This window comes from Euprymna scolopes, chromosome 45 (genome assembly GCF_053919585.1).
Source record: "Euprymna scolopes isolate OS-2025 chromosome 45, ASM5391958v1, whole genome shotgun sequence".
NCBI lineage: Eukaryota > Metazoa > Mollusca > Cephalopoda > Sepiida > Sepiolidae > Euprymna > Euprymna scolopes.
Genome location: NC_136526.1, coordinates 25,921,742 through 25,946,658, shown reverse-complemented (window position 1 = coordinate 25,946,658; position 24,917 = coordinate 25,921,742). Strand labels below are relative to the sequence as shown.

General features: G+C 27.7%; 1 protein-coding gene across 3 annotated transcripts in view; it reads left to right on the top strand.

The window, feature by feature from the left end:
- Positions 1-24,917, top strand: part of LOC145269297 (pyruvate carboxylase, mitochondrial-like) — a 402,794-nt gene that overhangs the window by 176,123 nt on the left and 201,754 nt on the right. For all 3 annotated transcript variants that reach the window (XM_080124986.1, XM_080124984.1, XM_080124985.1), the window contains exon 3: positions 11,091-11,275. In XM_080124986.1, the coding sequence (XP_079981112.1) occupies positions 11,091-11,275 (185 nt within the window). The remainder of the gene's footprint in view (positions 1-11,090; positions 11,276-24,917) is intronic.

Here is a 24,917-nt window from a genome sequence, read left to right as displayed (position 1 = left end):
CAAAGGCTTTTTTTTGGGGGGGGGGGGGGGAGGGGGTTACCATTTCTTACAATTGTTATTCATTTGGACACTCCCCTTTTTATGGGGAGCTTGTTTAGCCCAAACAAACAAATATACAGAAAACTTTAAGCTTAACTGGCAGCCAAAGTTAAGTGAGTGATGTTTGACATCGTTAAATTTATGCACCTGTGCCAACTCATTCACTTTTTAATCGTTTAATTTCAACCATTCTCACTTCTCTGCCCTCTTAGCATCGCGGTAAGATATCACGTTTTCTTTCACTTTCTTTTCTGCCTTCGTCTCTAGGCTTCAGGTTTGAGCCTACTTATTTTTTTTTTCCCATGTTTTCACTTTTTTTCCCCACGTTCTTTTCCTCCTTTTCACTTTTTTTTTCCTACACACACACCTACAAACACTTGGGCAATGCCTGCCAACCCCGCTAGTCTATAATATAAAAGCAAAAATGTGTGTTTGTGTGTGCATATTTTTTGTATGTTCGGAAAAGGCTTTTTTCAGGGGACCGCTCGGGGGGGGGGCGGTTACCATTTCTTATAACATTTTATATACTCACTAGATTATAATATCTACGATTTGTGGATGGACATTGTGGCTATCTTTTATTTTAGCGACGTTTACAAAATTCCTGCTATTTCTTCCTCTCACCTGTTTGTTTGTCTTTTTCATATAAAGAAAGCGCAAGTAATTGAAGAAAATACGATCTACTTGGCATGTCCAGAAAAGCAATAAGCTTTGATCAGTGTTGGGAAAGCTCTTCATATCAGACAACTGCTATTCATTTTGACATTCCCCTTTTTCTAGGGAGCTGGTTTTCCCCAACATCTAGGGGAAACAAACAAGTATGCAGAAAGCTTCAAGCTTAACTGGCTTGAAGCCAAAGTTAAGTGCGTGATTTCATTCCCCTATGGTGTGATGGTTGACCTCATTAAATTTACGCACATGTGTGGACTCATTCACTTAACTTTTTATTGTTTAATTTAAAAAATTTTCTCTAAAAGATTAGCTTCATAAATATAAAAAATTTAATTTTATTATCTAAAAAATTAGCTTTATAATTATAAAAAATTTAATTTTATTATCTGAAAGTTAGCTTTGTAATTATAGAAAATTAATTTTCTTATCTAAAAGATTTGCTTTATAAATATAAAAAAATAAAATTTTATTATCTAACAAAACCAGCTTTATAATTATAAAAAGAATTTAATATTCTAACTAATTAACTTTATAATGATAAAAAATATAATTTTATTATCTTAAAACATTAACCTCATAAATATAAAAAATGTTATTTTATTATCTAAAAAATTGGCTTTATAAATATAAAAAATAATTTAGCTTTATAAATCTAAGAACAATTTTATTTTATTATCTAAAACATTAGCTTTATAATTATACAAAATTTAATTTTATTATCCAAAAAATAGCTTTATAATTATAAAAAAATTAAATTTAGTATTCTAACAACTTTATAATTATAAAAAAATTAAAACATTAGGTTTATAATTATAAAAAAATAATTTATTATCTAAAGAATTAGCTTTATAATTAAAAAAAATAAATTTTATTATCTAGAAATTAGCTTTATAATTATAAACATTTTTTAATTTTATTATCTAAACAATTAGCTTTATAATTATAAAAATTTTTAAATTTTATTTTCTAAACAATTAGCTTTATAATTATAACAAAATTTAATTTTATTATCTAAAAAAATAGCTTTATAATCATAAAATTATATTATTTTTTATCTTTATATTATATATTAGCTTATAATTATGAAATAAAAATTTAATTTTATTGTCTACAAAATTTGCTTCATGATTAAAAAAATATTTAATTTATGACATAAAACATTAGCTTTATAATTATAAAAAAATTAATTTTATTATCTAAAAAGTTTGCTTCATAATTATGAAAAAATTTAATTTTATTATCTAAAAAATTAGCTTTATAATTATTACAAAATTTAATAGTATTATCTAAAAAATTTGCTTTCTAAGTATAAAAAAATAATTTTATTATCTAAAAGTTAGCTTTATAATTAGAAAAAAATAATTTTCTTATCTAAAAGAATAAGCTTTATAAATATAAAAAATTAATTTTTTCTGTAAAAAAATTAACTTTATAATTCAAAAAAAATTAATTTTATTATCTAAAAATTAGCTTTATAATTATAAAAAATATTTAATTTTATTATCTAAAAAATTAGCTTTATATGAAATAAAATTTAATTTTATTTAAAAAATTTGCTTTATAATTAAAAATAATTCATGATCTTTATCATTAATCATTAGCTTTATAATTATAATTATCATTAATCATTAGCTTTATAATTATAAAAAAATTAATTTTATTATCTAAAAGATTTACTTAATATTTATGAAATATAATTTTATGTAAAAAATTAGCTTTATAATCATAAAAAATATTTAATTTTATTATGTAAAAAATTAGCTTTATAATCATTAAATAACAATTTAATTTTATTATCTAAAGAATTTGCTTCATAATTAAAAAAAATTAATTTTATGATCTATAAAACATTAGCTTTATAATTATAAAATTTAATTTTATTATCTAAAAAATCTGCTTCATAATTATAAAAAAATTTAATTGTGTTCTCTAAAAAATTAGCTTTATAATTATAAAAAATTTTAATTTTCTTATCTAAAAAATTAGCTTTATAAATATAAAACAATTAATTTGTTTCTCTCTAAAAGCTTAGCTTTATAATTATAAAAAAATGTAATTTTTATTATCTAAAAAATAGGTTTATTACCAAAAATTTTTAATTATAAAAAACATTAGCTTTATACATATTAAAAAAATTAATTTTATTATCTAAAAAAATAGCTTTATAATTATAAAAATAATTTTTATTATGTAAAAAATTACCTTTATAATTATAAAAAAATTAAATTTAGTATTCTAACAACTTTATAATTATGAAAAAAATTAATATATTATTTAAAAAATTAACTTTATAATTAAAGAAATTTTAGAAATTTTATAAAAAAATAATTTTATTATCTAAAAAATTAGCTTTATAATTATGAAAAAATTTAATTTTATTATCCAAAAAATTAATTTTATAATTATAAAAAAATAGCTTTATAAATATAAAAAAAATTAATTTTATCATCTAAGAAATTAGCGTTATAATTATAAAAAAAATATTTTATTATCTAAAAAAATTAGCTTTAAAATTATCAAAAATTACATTTGGTTATCTCAAAATTACCTTTATAATTAGGAAATAAAAATTTAATTTTATTATTTAAAAAAATTGCTTCATAATCATTAACAAAATTTAATTCTATTATCTAAAAAATAGCTTTAGAAATATAAAAAAATTAATTTTTTTTCTCTAAAAAATTAGCTTTATAATTATAAAAAAAATTAATTTTATTATCTAAAACATAGCTTTATAATAATAACAAAATTTTTATTTTATTATCCAAAAAATTAGCTTTTTAATTATAAAACACATTAGCTTTATAAGTATAAAATAAATTAATTTTATTATTTAGATAATTAATTATAAAAAAAATTAATTTTATTATCTAAAAAATTAGCTTTATAATTATAAAAAAATAATTGTATTATCTAAATAATTACCGTTATAATTATGAAAAATAGTTCATTTTATTATCTAAAAAGTTAGCTTCATAATTATGAAGCTAACTTTTTAGATAATAAAATTAACTATTTACAAAATATTTAATTTTCTAATAAAAAAAATTAGATTTATGATTACACAAAAAATGGATTTCATTATCTAAACAAATAGCTTTATAATAATAAAAAATTATTTTATCTAAAAATTAGTTTTAAAATTATCAAAAAATTACATTTGGTTATCTGAAAATGAGCTTTATAATTATGAAATAGAAATTTAATTTCATTATCTAAAAAATTTACTTTATAAATAAAAAATAATTTTATTATGTAAAAAATTAGCTTTATAATTATAACAAAATTTAATTTTATTATCTAAAAATTAGATTTATAATTACACAAAAAATTTAATTTTATTATCTAAAAAATAACTTTATAATTACAAAAAATATAATATTTTTGTCTTAAAATTAGCTTTAAAATTATCAAAAAATTACATTTGGTTATCTGAATATTAGCTTTATAATTATGAAATAAAAATTTAATTTTATTATCTAAAAAATTTGTTCTATAATAAAAAAAATTAATTTTGTTATGTAAAAAAATTGCTTTATAATTATTAACAAAATTCAATTCTATTATCCAAAAAATTAGCTTTACAAATATAAAAAATAATTTTCTTTAGAAAATTAGGTTTATAATTAAAAAAAGATAATTTTATTATCTAAAAAATTAGCTTCATAGTTATAAAGAATTAATTTTATCATAAAAAAATTTGCTTCATAATTATGAAATAAAAATTTGATTTTATTATCTAAAAAATTTGCTTGTTATATTTTGTATTGTTCTTTGTGAGAAGAGTAAGAGTCTTAGTGAGAGATTAGAGTCTTAATCATGTTGTTGGAAAAGATGCTAGTTATTATATATATTCATTGTGAGTGTTCATATTGTTGAGATGTTCATATTGTAAGAGATGGGATGGAGACATTAACAAGTATATATAAAGAGAAAGAGTACATATAAATACACTTTGAAAGGCGATTCGATATCTAGATAGATAGACTGAGAGATTGGCATTTATGCTTTTGACAGTTCTGTATGAAACGGGAGTGTTTATATAACATAAATAGTTTGACACATATACTTTCTAACACATATTTTTTAGATGATGATTTTATCAAATGGTTCTTATACATAAATGGACAATAACTTTTCTCGTTGTAATGATGAATACAGAAGACGGCAGTTATGAAAAACATGATCATTTATTTCTTCCATATGACCGGTCAATGGCTTTGCATCCAGGAATTCAAAGTTTCTTTACATCTTCTTCTTCTAAAACCCTCTCGCTTCCAGACGGTGCCAAGGTTTGGTCTGAACCTCTCTGCGTCCCTGGTCGGACTCTTGTCTGACTCTCCGACTCTCTCTAACTAACCCTTACTTCGAACTCTTTCCTATATTGAGAAATCACATGTATATCTGGCCAACGTGACTATAATTCACGTGTCATTAACATGCACGATTTGCACGTTTTTGAAACATTCTGATGACCAGGAAATTTCCCAATTTCCCTTTGTTTTTGTGTGTTACTTATCTAATTCATCTAACCCATATTTTATTATTCATTCTACTTAACAATGTGCATAGTTTCCAGCAAAATTTGTATTTATTAAATATTTTATCAGAATCAACAATTTACTGGACATTCCATTTATAAACTATTGTTCTTTAAAACTTATCTCCAGGGTTCGATTCCCGTTTTCTCTGATTTTATTTTCATTTACTAATTCTCTTTATTTTTACTTACATGAAAAAGGGGACAAGCCTTTTTTATGTAACATGCTTTATAATTAAAGAAAAAATTAATTTTATGATCTATAAAACATTAGTTCTATAATTATAAAAAAAAAATTTAATTTTATCATCTAAAAAATTCGCTTCATAATTATAAAAAAATTTAATTTTATTATCTAAAAAATTTGCTTATGTTACGACTCGGCTATCTCCACGGGGAACTGTAGAGATATGATCGCAACGATAATAAAAAAAAAAAAATTTTTTTCTTCTGGAAGTAAAATGTAAATAAATAAATACGGGAAGGGATTATCCAAATTCTTCAGAGACAACGGTAAAACATAAGACAGAAAAACAAAACTGAAGCAACAAACAAAAGGCCGATGGGAATTATGAATGTAAATTTATTTATAACAACACAAAAATAAATAAAAATGCAATTATTTTGATAATTTAAAGAAGTAATGCATAAAAGAAAATAAATTTTCTTGATCGAGAGAGAATGTTCAAGAAAATGCCATATCTCAATACGACATTTTCATACTGGTTATTGTTGTCTGCTCAGTTCAAACAAAGAGAGAGAGAGTGAGTGAGAGAGAGAGAGAGAGAGAGATTTTGCTTCACTCACTGTCTTAGCGACTTCACTTCGTTCTTCTTCTTATCTGATTTCCTTCGAAAAAAAAAACTGGCTCCAAATATATCAAATAGACTCCTTTTCCAATGTTTATTAAGCGCACCTCCTTGACTTTTATCCACCGCAGTATTACTGCTAATCATATATCTGTTCCCAGTATCGCCGTTGTCGGCTGCTTCCCTCAGCAGCGAGGAGCAGACTGTCTCTTGTGTCCTTCGTAAGCGCACAGGTTAAAACGCTCCCTCTCTCTCTATATATTTTCACCTCCCCCTCTCTATACAGCCTGCCAGCGTTCACTAGCTGATTTCTTTTTTTCTTTTCTTTATTTCTCCTCTACTGTCAGTGCTCGTTAGCTATTCTTTCTTTTCTTTTTTTTACCACTCTCTATATATCTCTTCATATCCTCTCTTGTGATTGTTTTCTTGTTTTTTTTTTGTTTTTTTTGGACTGAGCGCAGACGACAATACAATTGATAAAAATAAAACAAAAACAAGCAAACTCCTATTCTCTCTCGATTTCGAACAACATATAAAAGAGTAATTAATTACATTTCTTTTTACTAAAAATGTAAAACTTTATAAAAATATTTAATTTATTATAAAAAATTAGCTTTATAAATATGTAATAAAATTTAATTTTTGTCTAAAAAATTTGCTTTATAATTAAAAAAAAATTAATTTATGATCTATAAAATATTAGCTTTATAATTATAAAAAAATATTTTATTATCTAAAAAAATAGCTTCAATCATAATTTAAAAAAAAGCTTCATAAATATAAAAACAATTTTATTATGTAAAAATTAGCTTTATAATTATTAACAAAATTTAATTCTATTATCTAAAAAAATTAGCTTTATAAATATAAAAAAATTATTTTATCTAAAAAAATTAGCTTTTGAATTATAAAAAACATTAGCTTTCTAAATATAAAAAAATATTTTATTATCTAAAAAATTATCTTTTTAATTATAAAAATTTTTATTTTAATATCTAAAAAATTAGCTTTATAATTATAAAAAATAATTTTAGGTAAAAATTAGCTTTATAATTATAAAAAAAATTAATTTTATTATCTAAAAAATAAGATTCATAATTATAAAAAAAAATCAATTCAATACTCTAACAAATTAGCTTTATAATAAAAATATTAATTTTATAATCTAAAACATTAGATTTATAATTATGAAAAAATGTAATTTTATTATCTAAAAAATTAGCTTTATAAATATAAAAAAAAATAATTTTATTATCTTAAAATTTAGCTTTATAATTATAAAAAAATAAATTTTATTATCTTAAAATTTAGCTTTATAATTATAAAAAAATTAATTTTATTATCTAAAAAATTAGATTTATAATTATAAAAAATTAGGCTCATTATTATGAAATAATAATATTATAAAAAAATTAGTATTTGATATTATAAAAAAATAGTATTTGATATTATAAAAAAATTAGTTTTTGATATTATAAAAAAATTAGTATTTGATATTATAAAAAAAATTAGTATTTGATATTATAAAAAAAATTCGAATTTGATATAAAAAATTAGTATTTGATATAAAAAAGTTAGTATTTATTATACAAAAAATTAGTATTTATTATTAAAAAAAAATAGTATTTATTATAAAAAATTAGTATTTATTATAAAATATGAGTATTTGATATAAAAAAATGAGTATTTATTATTATAAAAAAATGAGTATTTATTATTATAAAAAAATTAGTATTTATTATTATAAAAAAATTAGTATTTATTATTATAAAAAAATTAGTATTTACTATAAAAAAATTAGTATTTATTATAAAAAAATTAGTATTTATTATAAAAAAATTAATATTTGATATTATAAAAAAATTAGTACTTATTATAAAAAAATTAGTATTTGATATTATAAAATAATTAGTACTTTTTATAAAAAATTAGTATTTTTTATAAAACAATTAGTATTTGATATTATAAAAAAATTAGTATGTATTATAAAAAATTAATATTTTATATTATAAAAAAATTAATATTTTATATTATAAAAGAATTAGTATTTGATATTACAAAAAATTAGTATTTGATATTATAAAAAATTAGTATTTATTATAAAAAAATTAGTATTTATTATAAAAAAATTAGTATTTATTATTATAAAAAAAATTAGTATTTACTATAAAAATATTAGTATTTATTATAAAAAAATTAATATTTGATATTATAAAAAATTAATATTTGATATTATAAAAAATTAATATTTGATATTATAAAAAAATTAATATTTGATATTATAAAAAAATTAGTATTTATTATAAAAAAATTAGTATTTATTATAAAAAAAATTAATATTTGATATTATAAAAAAAATAATATTTGATATTATAAAAAAATTAGTATTTATTATAAAAAAATTAGTATTTGATATTGTAAAAAATTAGTATTTTATATTATAAAAAAATTAGTATTTGATATAAAAAAATTAGTATTAATTATTATAAAAAAATTAGTATTTATTATTATAAAAAAATTAGTATTTATTATTATAAAAAAATTAGTATTTATTATTATAAAAAAATTAGTATTTTTTATAAAAAAATTAGTATTTGATATTATAAAAAAATTAGTATGTATTATAAAAAATTAATATTTTATATTATAAAAAAATTAATATTTTATATTATAAAAGAATTAGTATTTGATATTACAAAAAATTAGTATTTGATATTATAAAAAATTAGTATTTGATATTATAAAAAAATTAGTATTTGATATTATAAAAAAATTAGTATTTGATATTATAAAAAATTAGTATTTAATATAAAAAAATTAGTATTTGATATTATTAAAAAATTAGTATTTGATATTATAAAAAAATTATTATTTATTATTATAAAATAGTTAGTATTTATTATTATAAAAAAATTAGTATTTATTATAAAAAAAATTAGTATTTGATATTATAAAAAAATCAGTATTTGATATCGGTTGATCTACACCTTTGCACAAACACATCACATTCTGTAAACAAAAAAAACAAAAACAAGTTTGTCGGTTTTGCACATGCAACATTTTTGAATGTGGGAGGTGCTTTTGTTTGCAAAACTTTTTAATAGTGCTATTTAAACAAAACTCTAATAAACAAACGAGGGATTTTACATTTTAATAGTTATATTATTTTTTGGTAGGAGGAATAAGTATCTTTTTTTTAATGTTGGGTACAAATTTTTTGGGAGGAACAGGATTTTCCCGACATTAAAAATTGACGTTAAAATTGAGAATTTAGGATAATGACTTATAATTAATGATGAATAATTATTATTTAATTATAATTATTAAGAATACTTAGGGATGAGCATGGTCTGCGGAATTTATAACCAAGGCAGTCAACTGACATTTATGCAATGTTCACAACTTCTGCTCTAGATTGTCATTGTATTCACCCAAATGCAGCGTTTAATTGTTTAATTTCCCAAGTTTCTGTGACAATTGTTTGGTGGCTGTGAAATAGAGGCTCAGCAAATGGAGCAAAATGATGGCTTCGTGGTTAGGTTTGAATCTCATGACCAGCGGGAATTGTTACCCTACACTGATGATTGTATAAGCATGGAACCTTAGTGTCTGTAGGTGTAAATGATTAATTATTTAATAATCATTCATAATTAATTTAATTAATTTTATAATGTGCCACTTTACCAGGAATAGACACGCATTTAAAAAATTCAAGTTTTCTTATCAATATTTGCATACAATTGTTTAGGCCCATTACTGCTATAAGTATATAATAGTTCTGAATTATCATCATATCACTTGGCAACTTATCAACAAAAAATTATCATCATATCACTTGACAACTTATCAGCAAAAAATATCATCATATCAGTTGGGCAACTTATCAGCAAAAAATTATCATCATATCACTTGGCAACTTATCAGCAAAAATTATCATCATATCAGTTGGGCAACTTATCAGCAAAAAATTATCATCATATCACTTGACAACTTATCAGCAAAAAATTATCATCATATCAGTTGGGCAACTTATCAGCAAAAAATTATCATCATATCACTTGGCAACTTATCAGCAAAAAATTATCATTTTATCACTTGGGCAACTTATCAGCAAAAAATTATCATTTTATCACTTGGGCAACTTATCAGCAAAAAATTATCATTTTATCACTTGGGCAACTTATCAGCAAAAAATTATCATTATATCACTTGGGCAACTTATCAGCAAAAAATTATCATCATATCACTTGGGCAACTTATCGGCAAAAAATTATCATTATATCACTTGGGCAACTTATCAGCAAAAAATTATCATTATATCACTTGGGCAACTTATCAGCAAAAAATTATCATCATATCACTTGGGCAACTTATCAGCCAAAAAGGGCATAAAAACCAAAGTCTATATGGCTCTCAATAGCCAATGAACAGTTCTTTCATATCAACAATCTTCACAAATATTCCAAATTTTCCTAAATTTTCTAATTGTAACACAAATATTGCTAATAAAACTAACTTTTGAAATGAACAATAAAATGTACGTCTATTTCTGCCATTCATTATAAAAAATATGTAGTATGACACTATTAAGCTATCTAAAAGAACTTGGTGCTACTTTCTTATATATTGGAATATTAAAAATGAGATAACTTCTATTCCAATTAGTAATATATATATATAGAATTTCAAACAAATACCATTTATTTAATCTATAAATAGTTTGCTTGTTCTCTAGACTGCGTAGAAATCTTAAATAATTTGTAATTGTATCACACACACTGAAGATTAAACCTCTTGCTTAGGACTGATTATTACTTAGCAAGTGTTGAGTTCCATTCAAAATTGTGGACAGATTCCCTAGTTTGACAAAAGGTGCTTGAAAAAGATTGGAAGTTACATCAGAGAGATATCTATGAGATAGACAGTACATTAAAAAAAAAGAAACGTTTTCTGAAATTATTTTGATATAAAACAAAATTAAAAATACACATGAGCTGCAGCTGATACTTGGTTGAATTTATTTCCTTCAGGGGAAATTGCCATCCGAGTTTTTCGTGCATGTACAGAGATGAACATTCGAACTGTAGCCATTTACTCTGAACAAGACATGATGCACATGCACAGACAAAAGGCAGACGAGTCGTACCTGATTGGCAAGGGGTTGGCCCCTGTTGCTGCTTACCTCAACATTCCAGAAATCATTCATATTGCCAAGGTAAGTGATTATTATTACTCTCCCCGGCCTCAGTGTGTTCAGATGTTTGCATGAAGAAAAAACAATATCTTAAAACTTTGCATTCTATCTGCTGTTTGCAGAAATAAGAACGTTGAGGACACAGCAATTTTGGTTAACCTAATAACAAAGCAAAGCTAAAATAGTTTGTGTGGAATTGATAATTAACTGTATTTAATTGGCGTTGCTCGGGATCTAGTAAAGTCATTTTAGTTAATTCTTATTTGTTTTTAATTGTTTGCACAATTTTAAAACTTATACAGAAAAAAAAATTACTTGTAAGGGAAACAAATTTTTTTTTATCTACTCCAATTATATAAATCCAATTGAATGAATATATATATATATATATATATATATATATATATATATATATATATATATATATATATATACACCCACACACTAGCAAGGAGACCTGATGTTGCCTGGGATCGAATAAGGATCAACGAATGTTCCACACTTGCAATACTTTTATTGTCATCAAAATCAATAAAATTTTCCAATTAAATCGATTGATTGCGATGCACGGAGAGGAAACTCTACATGCAGTGACTTAATCCACAATATATTGTAGTCTATATTGCACTGTAGAGAACATACTGTTGATTTTATAAAATTATTTTTATATAATCCAATTGATTTAAAGTTTAATATGCCAAAGTCAAGTATTATGGTTCAATTATGCTTTAAACAGAAATATTCATTTTGAACGCACCCCTGTCATATCAAAGAACCTACTGTTGACTTTATATGCCAGGCCTTTCTTCAAGTGTGCTGATAAAACTTCTCAAGTGCATTTGTGATGGTAGGCTGTTTAAGGGTGTTAACTTTGGTCAACATTGGACTGTTCCTTCTTTCATCAGATTCTTTTGATCATCAATTTTCAAAACTTATCAGGGGCATTCCTGTTGTGTTTGGAGAAATGTGATGTCAGGATCGCTGGGTATCATAATAACAAGTATGTATATATATATATATATATATATATATATATATATATATATATATATATATATATACTTGTTTTTTTTTTATTCAAAAGTAATGGACTAGTGAATTCAACGAGGTTGTTAGATAGTGCTCAATAAAAAGAGCTGATAATACTTGTTTATTGTTATATAAACATGCTCACATCCCGCTGCTACAAACAGCCACTTGTTTCAATTAAACAACAGATATCATCAGGCAGCGACTTGACTATTCAAATAATAAGATTATTCATTGAACATTTGAATAGTCAAGTCGCTGCCTGATGATATCTGTTGTTTGATTGAAACAAGTGGCTGTTTGTAGCAGCGGGATGTGAGCATGTTTATACAACAATAAACAAGTATATATATATATATATATATATATATATATATATAGGCTTATTTGTATTTTAGCCCATTTACTGTAGAAACATTAAATTATTTACAAACGATATTGAATGTACAACGATGTTGACATCTTGCTAGTCTTCCCCCAGCCTCTCTCTCTAGAACTCTCCAGTCTTCAGCAAAAGGTGATAACTCTTAACTTTCTTTATTTAGAGTTATTCCCCTTTTTATTGCTATAACACCTCCTCTTTGAAATATGCTTGTAGGATGTTTGATCTGGGTCTACTTGTAGAGTTGAAGTTGCTTGGCACGTTCATTGTATCCTTCAAGTTGGACCTTTCTTCTCAAACTTGCTTTGTTTATTGCATATTGCTTGAACACATTGAAGTAATTCGAGTGTGTCTAGTAAAATATTTAATAGGATAATTGTGTCGTTTGATTGTTTCTTTGGAGGTATGAGTGACGAAGTTGATTTGCATGTCTGACCCAAATAAATGATTGTACATCCACATCATAGATTACATTACCAGAACGATGTACGATGTGACCTTGTGTCCATTTTTCTTGACCATTGCAGTAGTTTTTGTCAATACAAGTTGTCCTGGTTGAAATTTACGTGACCTTGTTCCATGATAGCGATTGAACTGGTTTTCCATCGTCTTGTTTCTCTTCGGAAGATTTTTTGCTGATGGACATAAAGCATCCATTGGTAAACATTTTTCTGTTCATCATCACTTCAACAGGAGACTTCCCATTTGGGCAATTTGGATTTAGGGTAGTTCTTAGAAATATTTCTGCGATCTCTTGTGCAGTGCCTTCATCTTTTAACTTCAAGAATGCTTTCTTAAGCATATCAATAAAGTGTTCAGTTTGGCCGTTTGATTGTGGATGGAAAGGTGGAGATCTGAGATGTTGAATACTGTTTTATTTACAGAAGTCAGAAAAATTCTGCTGAGGTAAATGCAGTACCATTATCAGAATAAGATTTCAGGAATGCCCAACCTGCTGAAAATTTCTTGTAGTTTCTTTACAGTTTCATTTAAGGTAGTATGATTCACCCGAAGAATTCACTGTAAGAAGCAAGAACTGAATCAAACTTAAGTATTGTTGTCTATTAATTGGTCCTGCAAAGTCCATGTGTAGTTGTGACGAAGGCATTTCTGGGATAGGCCATGCATGCAATGTTGTTTTCTGGAGAGACTTCACAACCAGTTGACATACGGCAAAACTTTTTACAAGTTTCTCTGCCTGTCCAATTAATTCCTTGATGTCCATAGTGGAATTGCTTGAAAACTCTGTTCTGGAGTTTGAATGGGACAACAACACGTTCTCCAAAGAGAAGTGTTCAATTGATCTCGGATAAAGAAAATCTCTGAAAAAATGGTTGAAGTTGCTGGTCACTGCATGTTTTTGGCTTGTGAGATGAAAATGTTGAACTTTCTGGAATAATGGATCTGTAGCTGTAGCGTCCTAAATCATATCTGAAGTGACAAAGATCTCACTGTGGAAACAAATGCAGTCAACCTCAGGTTCCACAGATATGGCAGCAATGACTGTGTCTTCCACTTTTTGATGAGAACAGATGAGTCTGGATAACGCATCTGCTTGGCCAATTTTGCTGCCTGGTTGGTCCTTTATAGAAAAGTCGTAATCTAAAAGCATAGTTGCCATCTTTATAAACGGTTTGCTGTATAAACTGGAATTCCTTTCCTGAAACCAAAAATACTTAAGAGCTTGTGGTCTGTGATCAGAGTAAAATGATGGCCATATAACATTTTGTGAAATTTCTTTACCACATAGATAATTTCTAAGGTTTCTTTCTCAATTTGGCTATATTTTCATTCAGTTGATGTCAACGACTTTGATGCGTGTGCAATGGCTTTTTTGTTTCCATCAAGAAAAATATGTGATATTACTGCTGACTCCATAATCTGAAGCATTCATTACAACAGTAATGTCTAATGATGGATTGTAATGTGTCAGTAATAGATCAGAACCAAGAAGTGTTTTGATGAAATGATTCTTTGCATGTGTTTGACCAGTTTTATTTGGTATCTTTTTGTAAAAGATTATTCAGAGACCCCCATAACTTATGCAGTTTGGGTAAGAAGGAACTATAATTAGCATTACAAGCTATATTTTCGTGAACATCGACAATATTACATAGCTAATGTACTTCAACAAGTCATATTTTTTTTATTTGTGGGTCAATTTTTAAAAGACTTACATTGATGGGAAGAGAATAGAATAAGCATTTCAATGATGTTAATTTATTTTTCTTTTATGCGTTCAATGTTTTTATGCTTCAAGTTAAAAATGATGACAGCAAAAAGGAAAACTGTTTATTCAATGTTTGCATTTCATACGTTACATTTGGATACACATGTGTGGAGGGCAAATTTGATCGGACATGGCTGGAATTTTACAGGCTGTATAAAAATAGAAGTCCATCTCTACTGGACTTTGATTTATATTTTTACGACCACAGGAAGCAAAGTTAGGACCGAGCAAAGTTGACAAAGAATATTTCAAAATTGATAAGATAAATCGGTATATATCATCCATTTTCATATAGATAATAGTTTCAGAATTATTTTCATGTATAATATGTAAATATTTGATAATTATTAGTTGTGCGGAAATATTTTAAAAATGTAATCTTTTATAGAAATTCAAATCCGCTTAACAGGAAAAACGACTCGCAATGCGCTAATGTGCTGACTAGTGCTCAGCTAACTAAAGTCCACGCATTAGCAAGTTTGGTTTGTATTCTCTTAAAAAAAAAAAAAACTGTTTTTTCTGCTTTCAAAACGAAAGCAGAAAAATCAGTTTCATTTTATATTCTGAGTTTGTCAATTTAAAAATAATTATTTTCAGGTTTTTAAAATTTTATTTTCAAACAATACTATTTTGTTGTTTTTAACGCTTTTAGTGCAATGTACTAAATGCGTTAAAAAACAACAAAATGTACTATGTACATATGGGTTTCAGTTATCATGGTATTTATAACTTCTTACTTGTACTTAAGGTAGAATTGTGTTTTTTAGTGGTAAAAAAAACGAAAAAAACATAAATAAAAGTAATAGTAAGAGAAGTTTACAAAGGTGTAGCATTCCTTCTGAAGCTAAGACTGGGTCACTTTGAACTCGTGGGCCAGCGCCAAGTCCTGCTGTCACACCCAGGGTCTGCCAGCGACCACCTGATTGCACCAGGGACCATCACACTCTTCAGCACACCCAGGTACACTTTGGTGTTGACTTTCAAGCTGATTTTGAAGATGTGAAGTGGTATGATGTAGCCCTCACTTGAAACCACACCAAAGACTGGCTGGAAACTTTGTTTCCATTACTCTGGATATGTCCCTGTTATTTGTGGCAATCCAACGATGCATTTTGAGGGTGCTGGCAATGGTTCTGTTATAACTTGGATCGGTAGAGAGCATGAATTGTACAGCCGTGCATCTCCGATCTTGCTGGTTAACATTGTGTCACTTTCAGACATGATAGAAGGCCATTATCGCTCTTGAGATTTGTACACAACTGGCCAACTAGTAGATGGTCTATAACGAAAAAGAAAACCGGCTTTCATTAAACAGAAATGGAATCATGTCATCTTTTCTAGGGCGACAATTTTATCGGTCCACGCTGTAGAGCACAATTGAATCATGATACTTAAATTTTGTTCATTTAATTTTAATTCAAGTGATTATGTAAAAATAATTTTATATATGTAGTATGTCTACACACACATACACACAAACATACACACACACACACATATACATATAAGACAAATTGGGTTTAAATTCTGTGAATTAAATTTTACAACAATTTATTTTTCGACAATGAGTCCAAAAAAATAAATTTGTTTCCTTATTTCATGGAGTTTCAATGAATGGCTCATATCATCAGAGGAAACGTATTTAGCAAGATGAAATTCATATATAGTCTATAAATTTTGCTGATTTGCACATAAATTGAATACTAAGAGAAATCATATATGTATGAAATTTGACAAAATGCCAAGTGGAAAGATTGAAAGGATATTCCAAAAGAATTTCAAGGTTTGAAGAATAATCCAAAGTTGAAGTCGAGTTAGTCAAATGCACATATGATACAAAAAAGATTGACAGTTTTGTGTACTGTAAAATCCAATATAAAAGTTTCATTCCAAATTTTGTCGTAAGAAGTGATTTACTGAAAAAAACAAGTGAAAATGAAATATACTGGCTCTGACGAGAAATCTGTATGCTCTTGTCTGATGGCAGAAAATAAAAGTTAAACACAAAATAATTATAGTTTAGAGATTGGCAGAAATACTATTTTAGGGCATATAAAATCTGTCTCCAAGGCCAGGAGATCGAAGTGACCTAGATATTGAGAAAGTTAAAATCTAGACTGACACCTGAGGGGGAGGGGAGGCGAAGGGAAGATAACCTTATCTTATATGTCAAGAAAACTCACGTGCTCTTAAAGCAAAACCGCACACACACACACACACACAGCATAGAAATAAACATATATACAAACAAAAGAATAATTATATAAACATTTACACATCTCTGTAAATACATATATTGTACATAGATCCTCGAGTTTAGAAATTGATATCCAAACTTAAATGTTATTTTTACTTTAAAAATAACATTAATACACTAAGTTATAACCAGTTACACCGTGAAACCACCACAAACTACCATATCTACTTACGTTAAGAAACTGAGCGACCTCTAAAAATCTTTAAATATTGAATTTTTTGTATTTAAAAAAAAAACTTGCAGGATCTGGTTGCTGAGTGTCAAATCAATAATAATCTTCTGAAAATATTGAAAAAAAAAAAAAACAATGTAAAGAACCTCTCCCATATGGGCAATAATTTGGTTTCTTGTTTCCTTTGAGTTTTTCCAATAAGGGTGATTGAATTACTAGAACTTTGTATTAGAAACTGAGCAACCCTTAAAAATCTTTAAATGTTGAATTTTTTGCGTTTTGATTAAATTTGCAATCGCTAGTAATCCGCTCCAAAAATTGAAAAAAAAAAAAAAACGAACTTAAAAAGAATGGTACTTTTGCAGAATTTGATCTGAATCCTCAGGATTTTCTGTCAATTATCATTAGGGCTCGACCGAAAATCACCGGATGAAGCCAAGCATTGTTCAAATGTTGAAACACTAAGTCAACATTGTTTTTTGACTTTTTGTATACAAAAATGTAATATTTTAATTACTTCTTGGATGATGGAGTATTTATTTTCATGACATCTGTTGACAAAAAAATAATTTGTAAATTATTTTGAAAATCTTTTCCATACTTTCACCTAACAATTTATGGTTTTCATAAAAAGCATTCATCTTTTCTTATGAAAAAATTCTATTTACAAAAAAAATAAAATGAAATAAAGCGTTTACTGCCAATTTAAAAAAAAAAAAAAAAAAGACATGAAATGTGTAGGAGAAAAGAAATTTAAGAGAAATTAAATTCCTCTGCCCCCAAACAAAATAATAATAAAACAAAGAAATAAAACACAATGACACCACGTTTAAAATGCGCCGCATTTATTTTTCAACAAAATAACAAGATGAACAAGTAAAGTCTGATCGATAAGAGTTCTTGTGAAATCATTGAGGTTAGAATATTCAAATTAGGTGAACATTCTTTGTGGAATTACTAAGATTAAAAGGTCATGTTAGATTAAAGTCATTCATTAAAATAATAAGATTGGAAGGTGAAAGTCTTTTGTGAAAATAATGTCCTTATTTCAAGGTTTGTGTTTTAACTGGCAACGTTTGCCTTATTTGAAAGTCCTATGAGAAAAGTAGTCCGTTGTTAGTAATTCTTATAGAAAATGTACGGAATGGGTGCGTGTGTGCATAAGTGTGTTTTTTTTTTATGCCGGCAGAGTGTGTGTAATTATGGTCTCGACAGATTTGAAAACTACGATGAGATGAAAATAAGAGACATGGAGCAAAAAGAGAGAGAAAGAATGTTTGTTGCATTTAAATGCTTTTTGAATCGGATTCCAGCACAAGATTGCTGCTGCTGTTTGGGAAAGCGTGAAAAAAACAATCTTCTAAAATGTCTCATTGGTTGATATTGTCACTTGGTATTGTCTTCACTTACGTCCATCAGAAATATGTCCATTTTGCTTTTGCTATTGTGAAAAAAGCGCGTGGACATATTTGAAATTATGTCGTTGCAAGAGGAACTTATTTTTGTACAAAATGTGCGGGGAAATTAAATTCAATGAACCTTCGTTTATTTGCGCGTGCGCGTGTGAGAGAGTGACAGCACAAATACTCCCCCCAGGTTGAAAAAAAACATTTTTTTATTTTTATTTTTTTTACAAAGGCATGAACACATTATCAAGGCCCAGAGGCCACTCAAGGATAAGGGTTAAAGAGTGTACAGTAGAAATTGGACAATATAGTAATCATTAGTAATGAAAATTTGGTAAATTTGATAACTTATATGGAACGGTTCATCAAGAACTTATTTACTCTAGACTTGAAGACAACCATATTATAGTCAGCCGGAAAGCAGGAAAACGGAAGACAATTCCACAGGCGTGCAGTTCTAAGAAAGAAGCTTTGTTCATGGAATCTACGTTTAGGTTTAGGCACAGATAAAGAGTGGGGGTAATTATTGATAGTGTTTACAGCTAGACGAGTGTTTCTTGTAAAAGTTTGGCGAGGGGGGACCATAGATTGAAGCTCAGTCGAACACTTTCCATGAAAATAACGATACATCAGAGACAAACTCGCAACATCTCTTCTTTGAGATAGAGGTTGCAAGGAGGAGAAAAGGACATCTCCTACGAGGCTACAAAGTCTATTTTGAACTCTATCAAGGCAGGCCAAGTCCTTTCTAGCAGCTCCTGCCCAGATGTGGCAACAGTATTCCATCCTTGGACGTACCTGGCTCTTATATAGATAGAGAATAGCATCAGCAGTGAGATATTTACCGGATCGATAGAAAGATCCCACCATTTTTCCAGCGGCCTTGGCAACAGATTTGATGTACGTGTTCCATTTAAGATCAGGAGTAATGGTCAAGCCCAGAAGCTTGTCAAAACTTGAGGCCTCCTGAAGACTAGAGCCATTCATTTCAATTGATGCCAAATGTGGATTAGAATGTTGATGATGTAAAGAGAGAAGCTTGGTTTTAGATGCATTAAAAGTAACCAGCCACTCCTTTCCCCATTGTACTACGTTCTCAAGATCAGAGGAGAGAGAATTGGAGAGAACTTGGTCGTTTACTGTCTTAGATGTGCTACCATAAATGGTAGTGTCGTCAACATAGATGTCTACAAATGATGTAAGGATGTGATTTGGAAGATCATTAATATAGGAAAAGAGTTGGGCCCAGGATGGATCCCTGAGGGACACCGGCATTAATACTGTGAGCTTCTGATTTTTGCCCCTCAACTACTACTCTTATGAATCTATCAGAAAGAAATGATTTAATAATTGAGAAGACTTTTCCAGCTATACCATAGCTAGCGATCTTATGAAGTAAACCTTTATGCCATACCCTATCAAAGGCTTTAGATATGTCAAGAGCAATTGCCCTAGAAAGATTGCCACCGTCGTTTTTCTCCCTTTTTTTTTTTAAATATGTAACGTATTCCTTAAAACAGTGTATTTTCCTGCCGGTTTTTGTTTTGGTAGTCGCATCGGTGTTTCTTCAGTGGGGGAATGATCTGAAAATCTACGTATGCCGGTTTAAGATGGTCCAACGCGATAGTGTCTCTTTCCGTTTTTTGAAACGGTGAGATATTTATCCTGCCTGTCCAGAACTGGGTATGGACCCGAATAATCTGGACAAAATGGCTTTTTCACAGAGTCGTTCCTGACAAAGACATGTTTGGTGGTGTAAAGATCTTTTGGGATATAGGATTGTCTGTCTGTCCTCCTGGTGGGTGTGAAATTTAGATGAGACATTTTGTCTTTCAACTCAGTTACGAACGTCGTTGTAGGTAAGATCTCTGTGTGTTGATCAAAATATTGACCTGGTAGAGTCAAAGTGGAACCGAAAACTATCTCCGCCGGTGTGCTTTGTAAGTCTTCTTTTACAGAGTTCCGTATCATTAATATTATCAAAGGTATATTGTCTGCCCAGTCTGTGTTGTTCAGACTCATTGCCAGGGAGGTTTTTAACTGCCTTTTGAAAGGAGGGGTGATATGCCGTATTCTTGATGTGGTTCATTCCTAGTAATTGATTAAATTCTGCAAAAAGTATCGATTGGAACTGCAAACTTCTCAGTTGTAATGACTGTGGGTACGTGAAAAATGGCTATCCAGTCTAGCTATTGTTGAAGCTGAAGTATCCTTAATGGCTATGGTGGTAAGCCATCTGCTAAATCTATCGACAATAGTCAGGATGTGGATGTGTCCCTTTGAAGTGGGTGACGGTCCTACTAAATCGATGTGGATGTTGGTAAATCTAGCATCGGGTGTACTAAAAGAACTCAGTGGTGATTTCGTGTGTCTGTGAATTTTGTTCTTTGGACAAGGTATCCACGTCTTAGTCCAATTTTAAATATCTGTGTTCATATTCGGCCCTTCACGTATCTTATATCCATGGAGTACTGTGCAATATAATCGAAATGTCTGATTTCTCATGGGCCATATTTGTCTACATGTGTGTGTAGCGCATAAGTTAACGGTTTTTGATATGTGTAGATCGTGAAATTTCTGCCTTCCAAGATTTGTTTGAAATGTTTAATCGCCAAGTAAATTGCCAATAATTCCCTCAAAAATGTGCTGTATTTTCTTTGCGTCTTGTGTAGCTTAGCTGGAAAAAATGATATAGGGGTCATCCCATCATCGGTCAGCTGGTGTATGACTGCCCCTACGGCTACGTATGATGCGTCCATTGTAAGTGTGAGTCTGGTATCTTCCTTGTCATTTATGTAAGTCAGCTTTGTGAAATTTGCTAGGACTTTCTTCGCTTGAGTAAAAACTGCTAAGGCTGGTCCATCTAATGTTAACTGTTGGTTCTTGGTCTTGTTCTGCAACAGCGATGTTAGTGACGCGAGAATTTCAGAGCAGTTGGGTAAGAATCGCCTGTAGTAGTTGATTATCCCTATAAATCGATAGACTTGTCGAACAGATGTGGGCTGTGGAAAATTAGCGATGGCATTCACTTTTTCGGGTAATGGTGATATTCCACACTTGTCGATCGTGTGTCCGAGGAAGTTGACTTCTGATTGGCCGAAGATGCATTTTTCAACATTGACTTTTAGGCCGTAGTGAGATAATCTCTGGAAAGCTTGTTCCAGGTGCTGTTTATGCTTGTCCAGGTTTTTACTAGCAATCAGGACGTCATCCACATATACAAATATGAATGGCAATCCTCTGAAAACCTCATCTATTAAGCGTTTAAAAGTTTTACTAGGGTTTTGAAGTCTGAAGGGTATGCGGGTGAATTCGTAAAGCCCAAATGCTATTTTGTGGATATCCTCTTCTGCTACGGGGACTTGGTAGTATGCCTTCACTAGATCCAACTTCAAAAACGTCACGTTCTGTAATCTGATTGCAAAATCGTGGATTTGAGGAATAGGGTATCTGTCCAGTAAAATTTGTACATTTAGTCTTATGAAATTGCCACATGGGTGCCAGAATGTACTGTCCGACTTTTGCACCATGAGGATCGGATAATTCCCTGTTGTAGCATGTGCTGAAATTCTATCTTCACTATTCAGTATTTATCCGGTTTTAAATGTCTGAGGGGTGGTGTGGACTGGTTGTCCGGTCGTTTTAATGTAGTGTTTAGCACTATGCTTGACCATGTCTGTGTCCCTGAATGGCTGAGACAGCTGTGGATATTTTTGGAGTAATCGACGAATGGCTGGATTGTCAGGTACGGCTGAATGGTCCTACTAAATCGATGTGGATGTTGACTGGTATCGAGTGGTGAATCTTTTGACCACCAACTTCGTTTTGTTGTCTGTTAGTGTGTGGTTGGTCATGTCCACAGACAAATTGAATTTCGCCAGGAAATCCGCTCCTATTATTGGCGTTGTTAAAATCCACATGAAAGTTCGCCTCAAGCCGATATTGATAGTCAGTGATTTATCCTCGAATGTGGATATCTTGGTACCGTTGGCTGCTTGCAAGTGATACGATTGGGTCGTAATTTTCTGACTGGTCAGCGGTGGTCCAGTGACAGTTGTCGTCATTACTGGCTGGCATTCTCATTTCCCTGTTTCGTTCTGTTACTGAAGGAACAAGGGTGGGTACAATGTCACACGTTACTACCAAATTTACTACAGTAGAAACGGTGTCCATCTGCTCTGTCGCGTTCCATGTTTCTACTTCTGCTAGTACTCCTTCGTATCTAGGGCGACCTGCTGTGATGTGAGTGTTGGCGATCTGCCTTCAGTAAATCCTGTATTTGTTTGGACAGCTCCTCCACCGTTGATTTTAGCTTGGTTAGCTCCTTGTCTCTTCGTTGCATAGACTGTTGTTGTAGTGAGTTTACTCAGCGTGCTCATAGGTTCTCGTGAATTCGGTCTGCTATTTCCACCAGTTTGTCAGGCTCTGTTCCTTCTGCTGTTATTGTGGAGATCTGTTGATGCTGGTAGTTTATCCAGCTACAAATTCCTCATTATGCTCTCCAACATCTTGTTATCTCCAAAAAGGGTGCGCATCTCACATAACAACTGTGACGGAGTGCGGTCTCAAAGTTCGACCTGCATCAAGAGGTTGCGTAACATTGACTCATTGGATAAGCCAATTCGTTTTAGAATTGCTTCCTTCAGCAAGATATGGATATATGTATATATATGTATATATATGTATGGATATGTATATATATGTATATATATATGTATGGATATATGTATGGATATATGTATATATATATATGTATGGACATATGTATATATATATATATATGTATGGATATATGTATATATATATGTATGGATATATGTATATATATATGTATGGATATATGTATATATATATATGTATGGATATATATATGTATGGATATATGTATATATATATATGTATGGATATATATATGTATGGATATATGTATATATGTATGTGTATATATATATGTATGGATATATGTATATATATATGTATAAATATATGTATATATATATGTATGTATATATATATGTATGGTTATATGTATGTATTTATATATGTATGTATATATGTATGTATACATGTATATATATGTGTATGTATGTATTTATATATGTATATATGTATATATATACATGTATATATGTATGTATGTATATATATATGTATGTATATATGTATATATATATGAATATATGTATATATATATGAATATGTATATATGTATATATATATATGTATATATGTATGTATGTATATATATATGTATGTATATATGTATATATATATGAATATGTATATATGTATATATATATATGTATATATGTATGTATGTATGTATATATATATGTATGTATATATGTATATATATATGAATATGTATATACGTATATGTATATATGTATATATGTATATATATATGTACGTATATATGTATGTATATATGTATATATATCTATACATATATGTATGTATGTATGCATATATGTATATATGTATATATGTATGCATATATGTATATATTTATGTATATATGTATGTATATATATATACATATATATGTATATGTATATATCTATATGTATATATGTATATGTATATATCTATTTGCATATATGTATGTATATATATATGTATATATATATGTATATATATACATACATATGTATATATATATGTATATATATATACGCATGTATATATATGCATATATATATGTATATATATGTATATATATATGTGTGTATATAGTTATGTATGTATATGCATGTATATATATTTGTGTATATGTATGTATATATATATGTATGTATATATGTATATATATATGTATATATATACATGTATATGTATGTATATATATACATGTATATGTATTATTTATATATGTATATATATATGTATATATATATGTATATATATATGTATATATATATGTATATATACATGTATATATATATGTATATATATGTATATATAAATGTATATATATATGTATATATACATGTTATATATGTATATATACATGTATATATATATGTATATATATATGTATATATACATGTATATATATATGTATATATATATGTATATATACATGTATATATATATGTATATATATAAATGTATATATACATGTATATATATACATGAATATATATATAGTATATATTATGTATATATATACATAACCATATATATA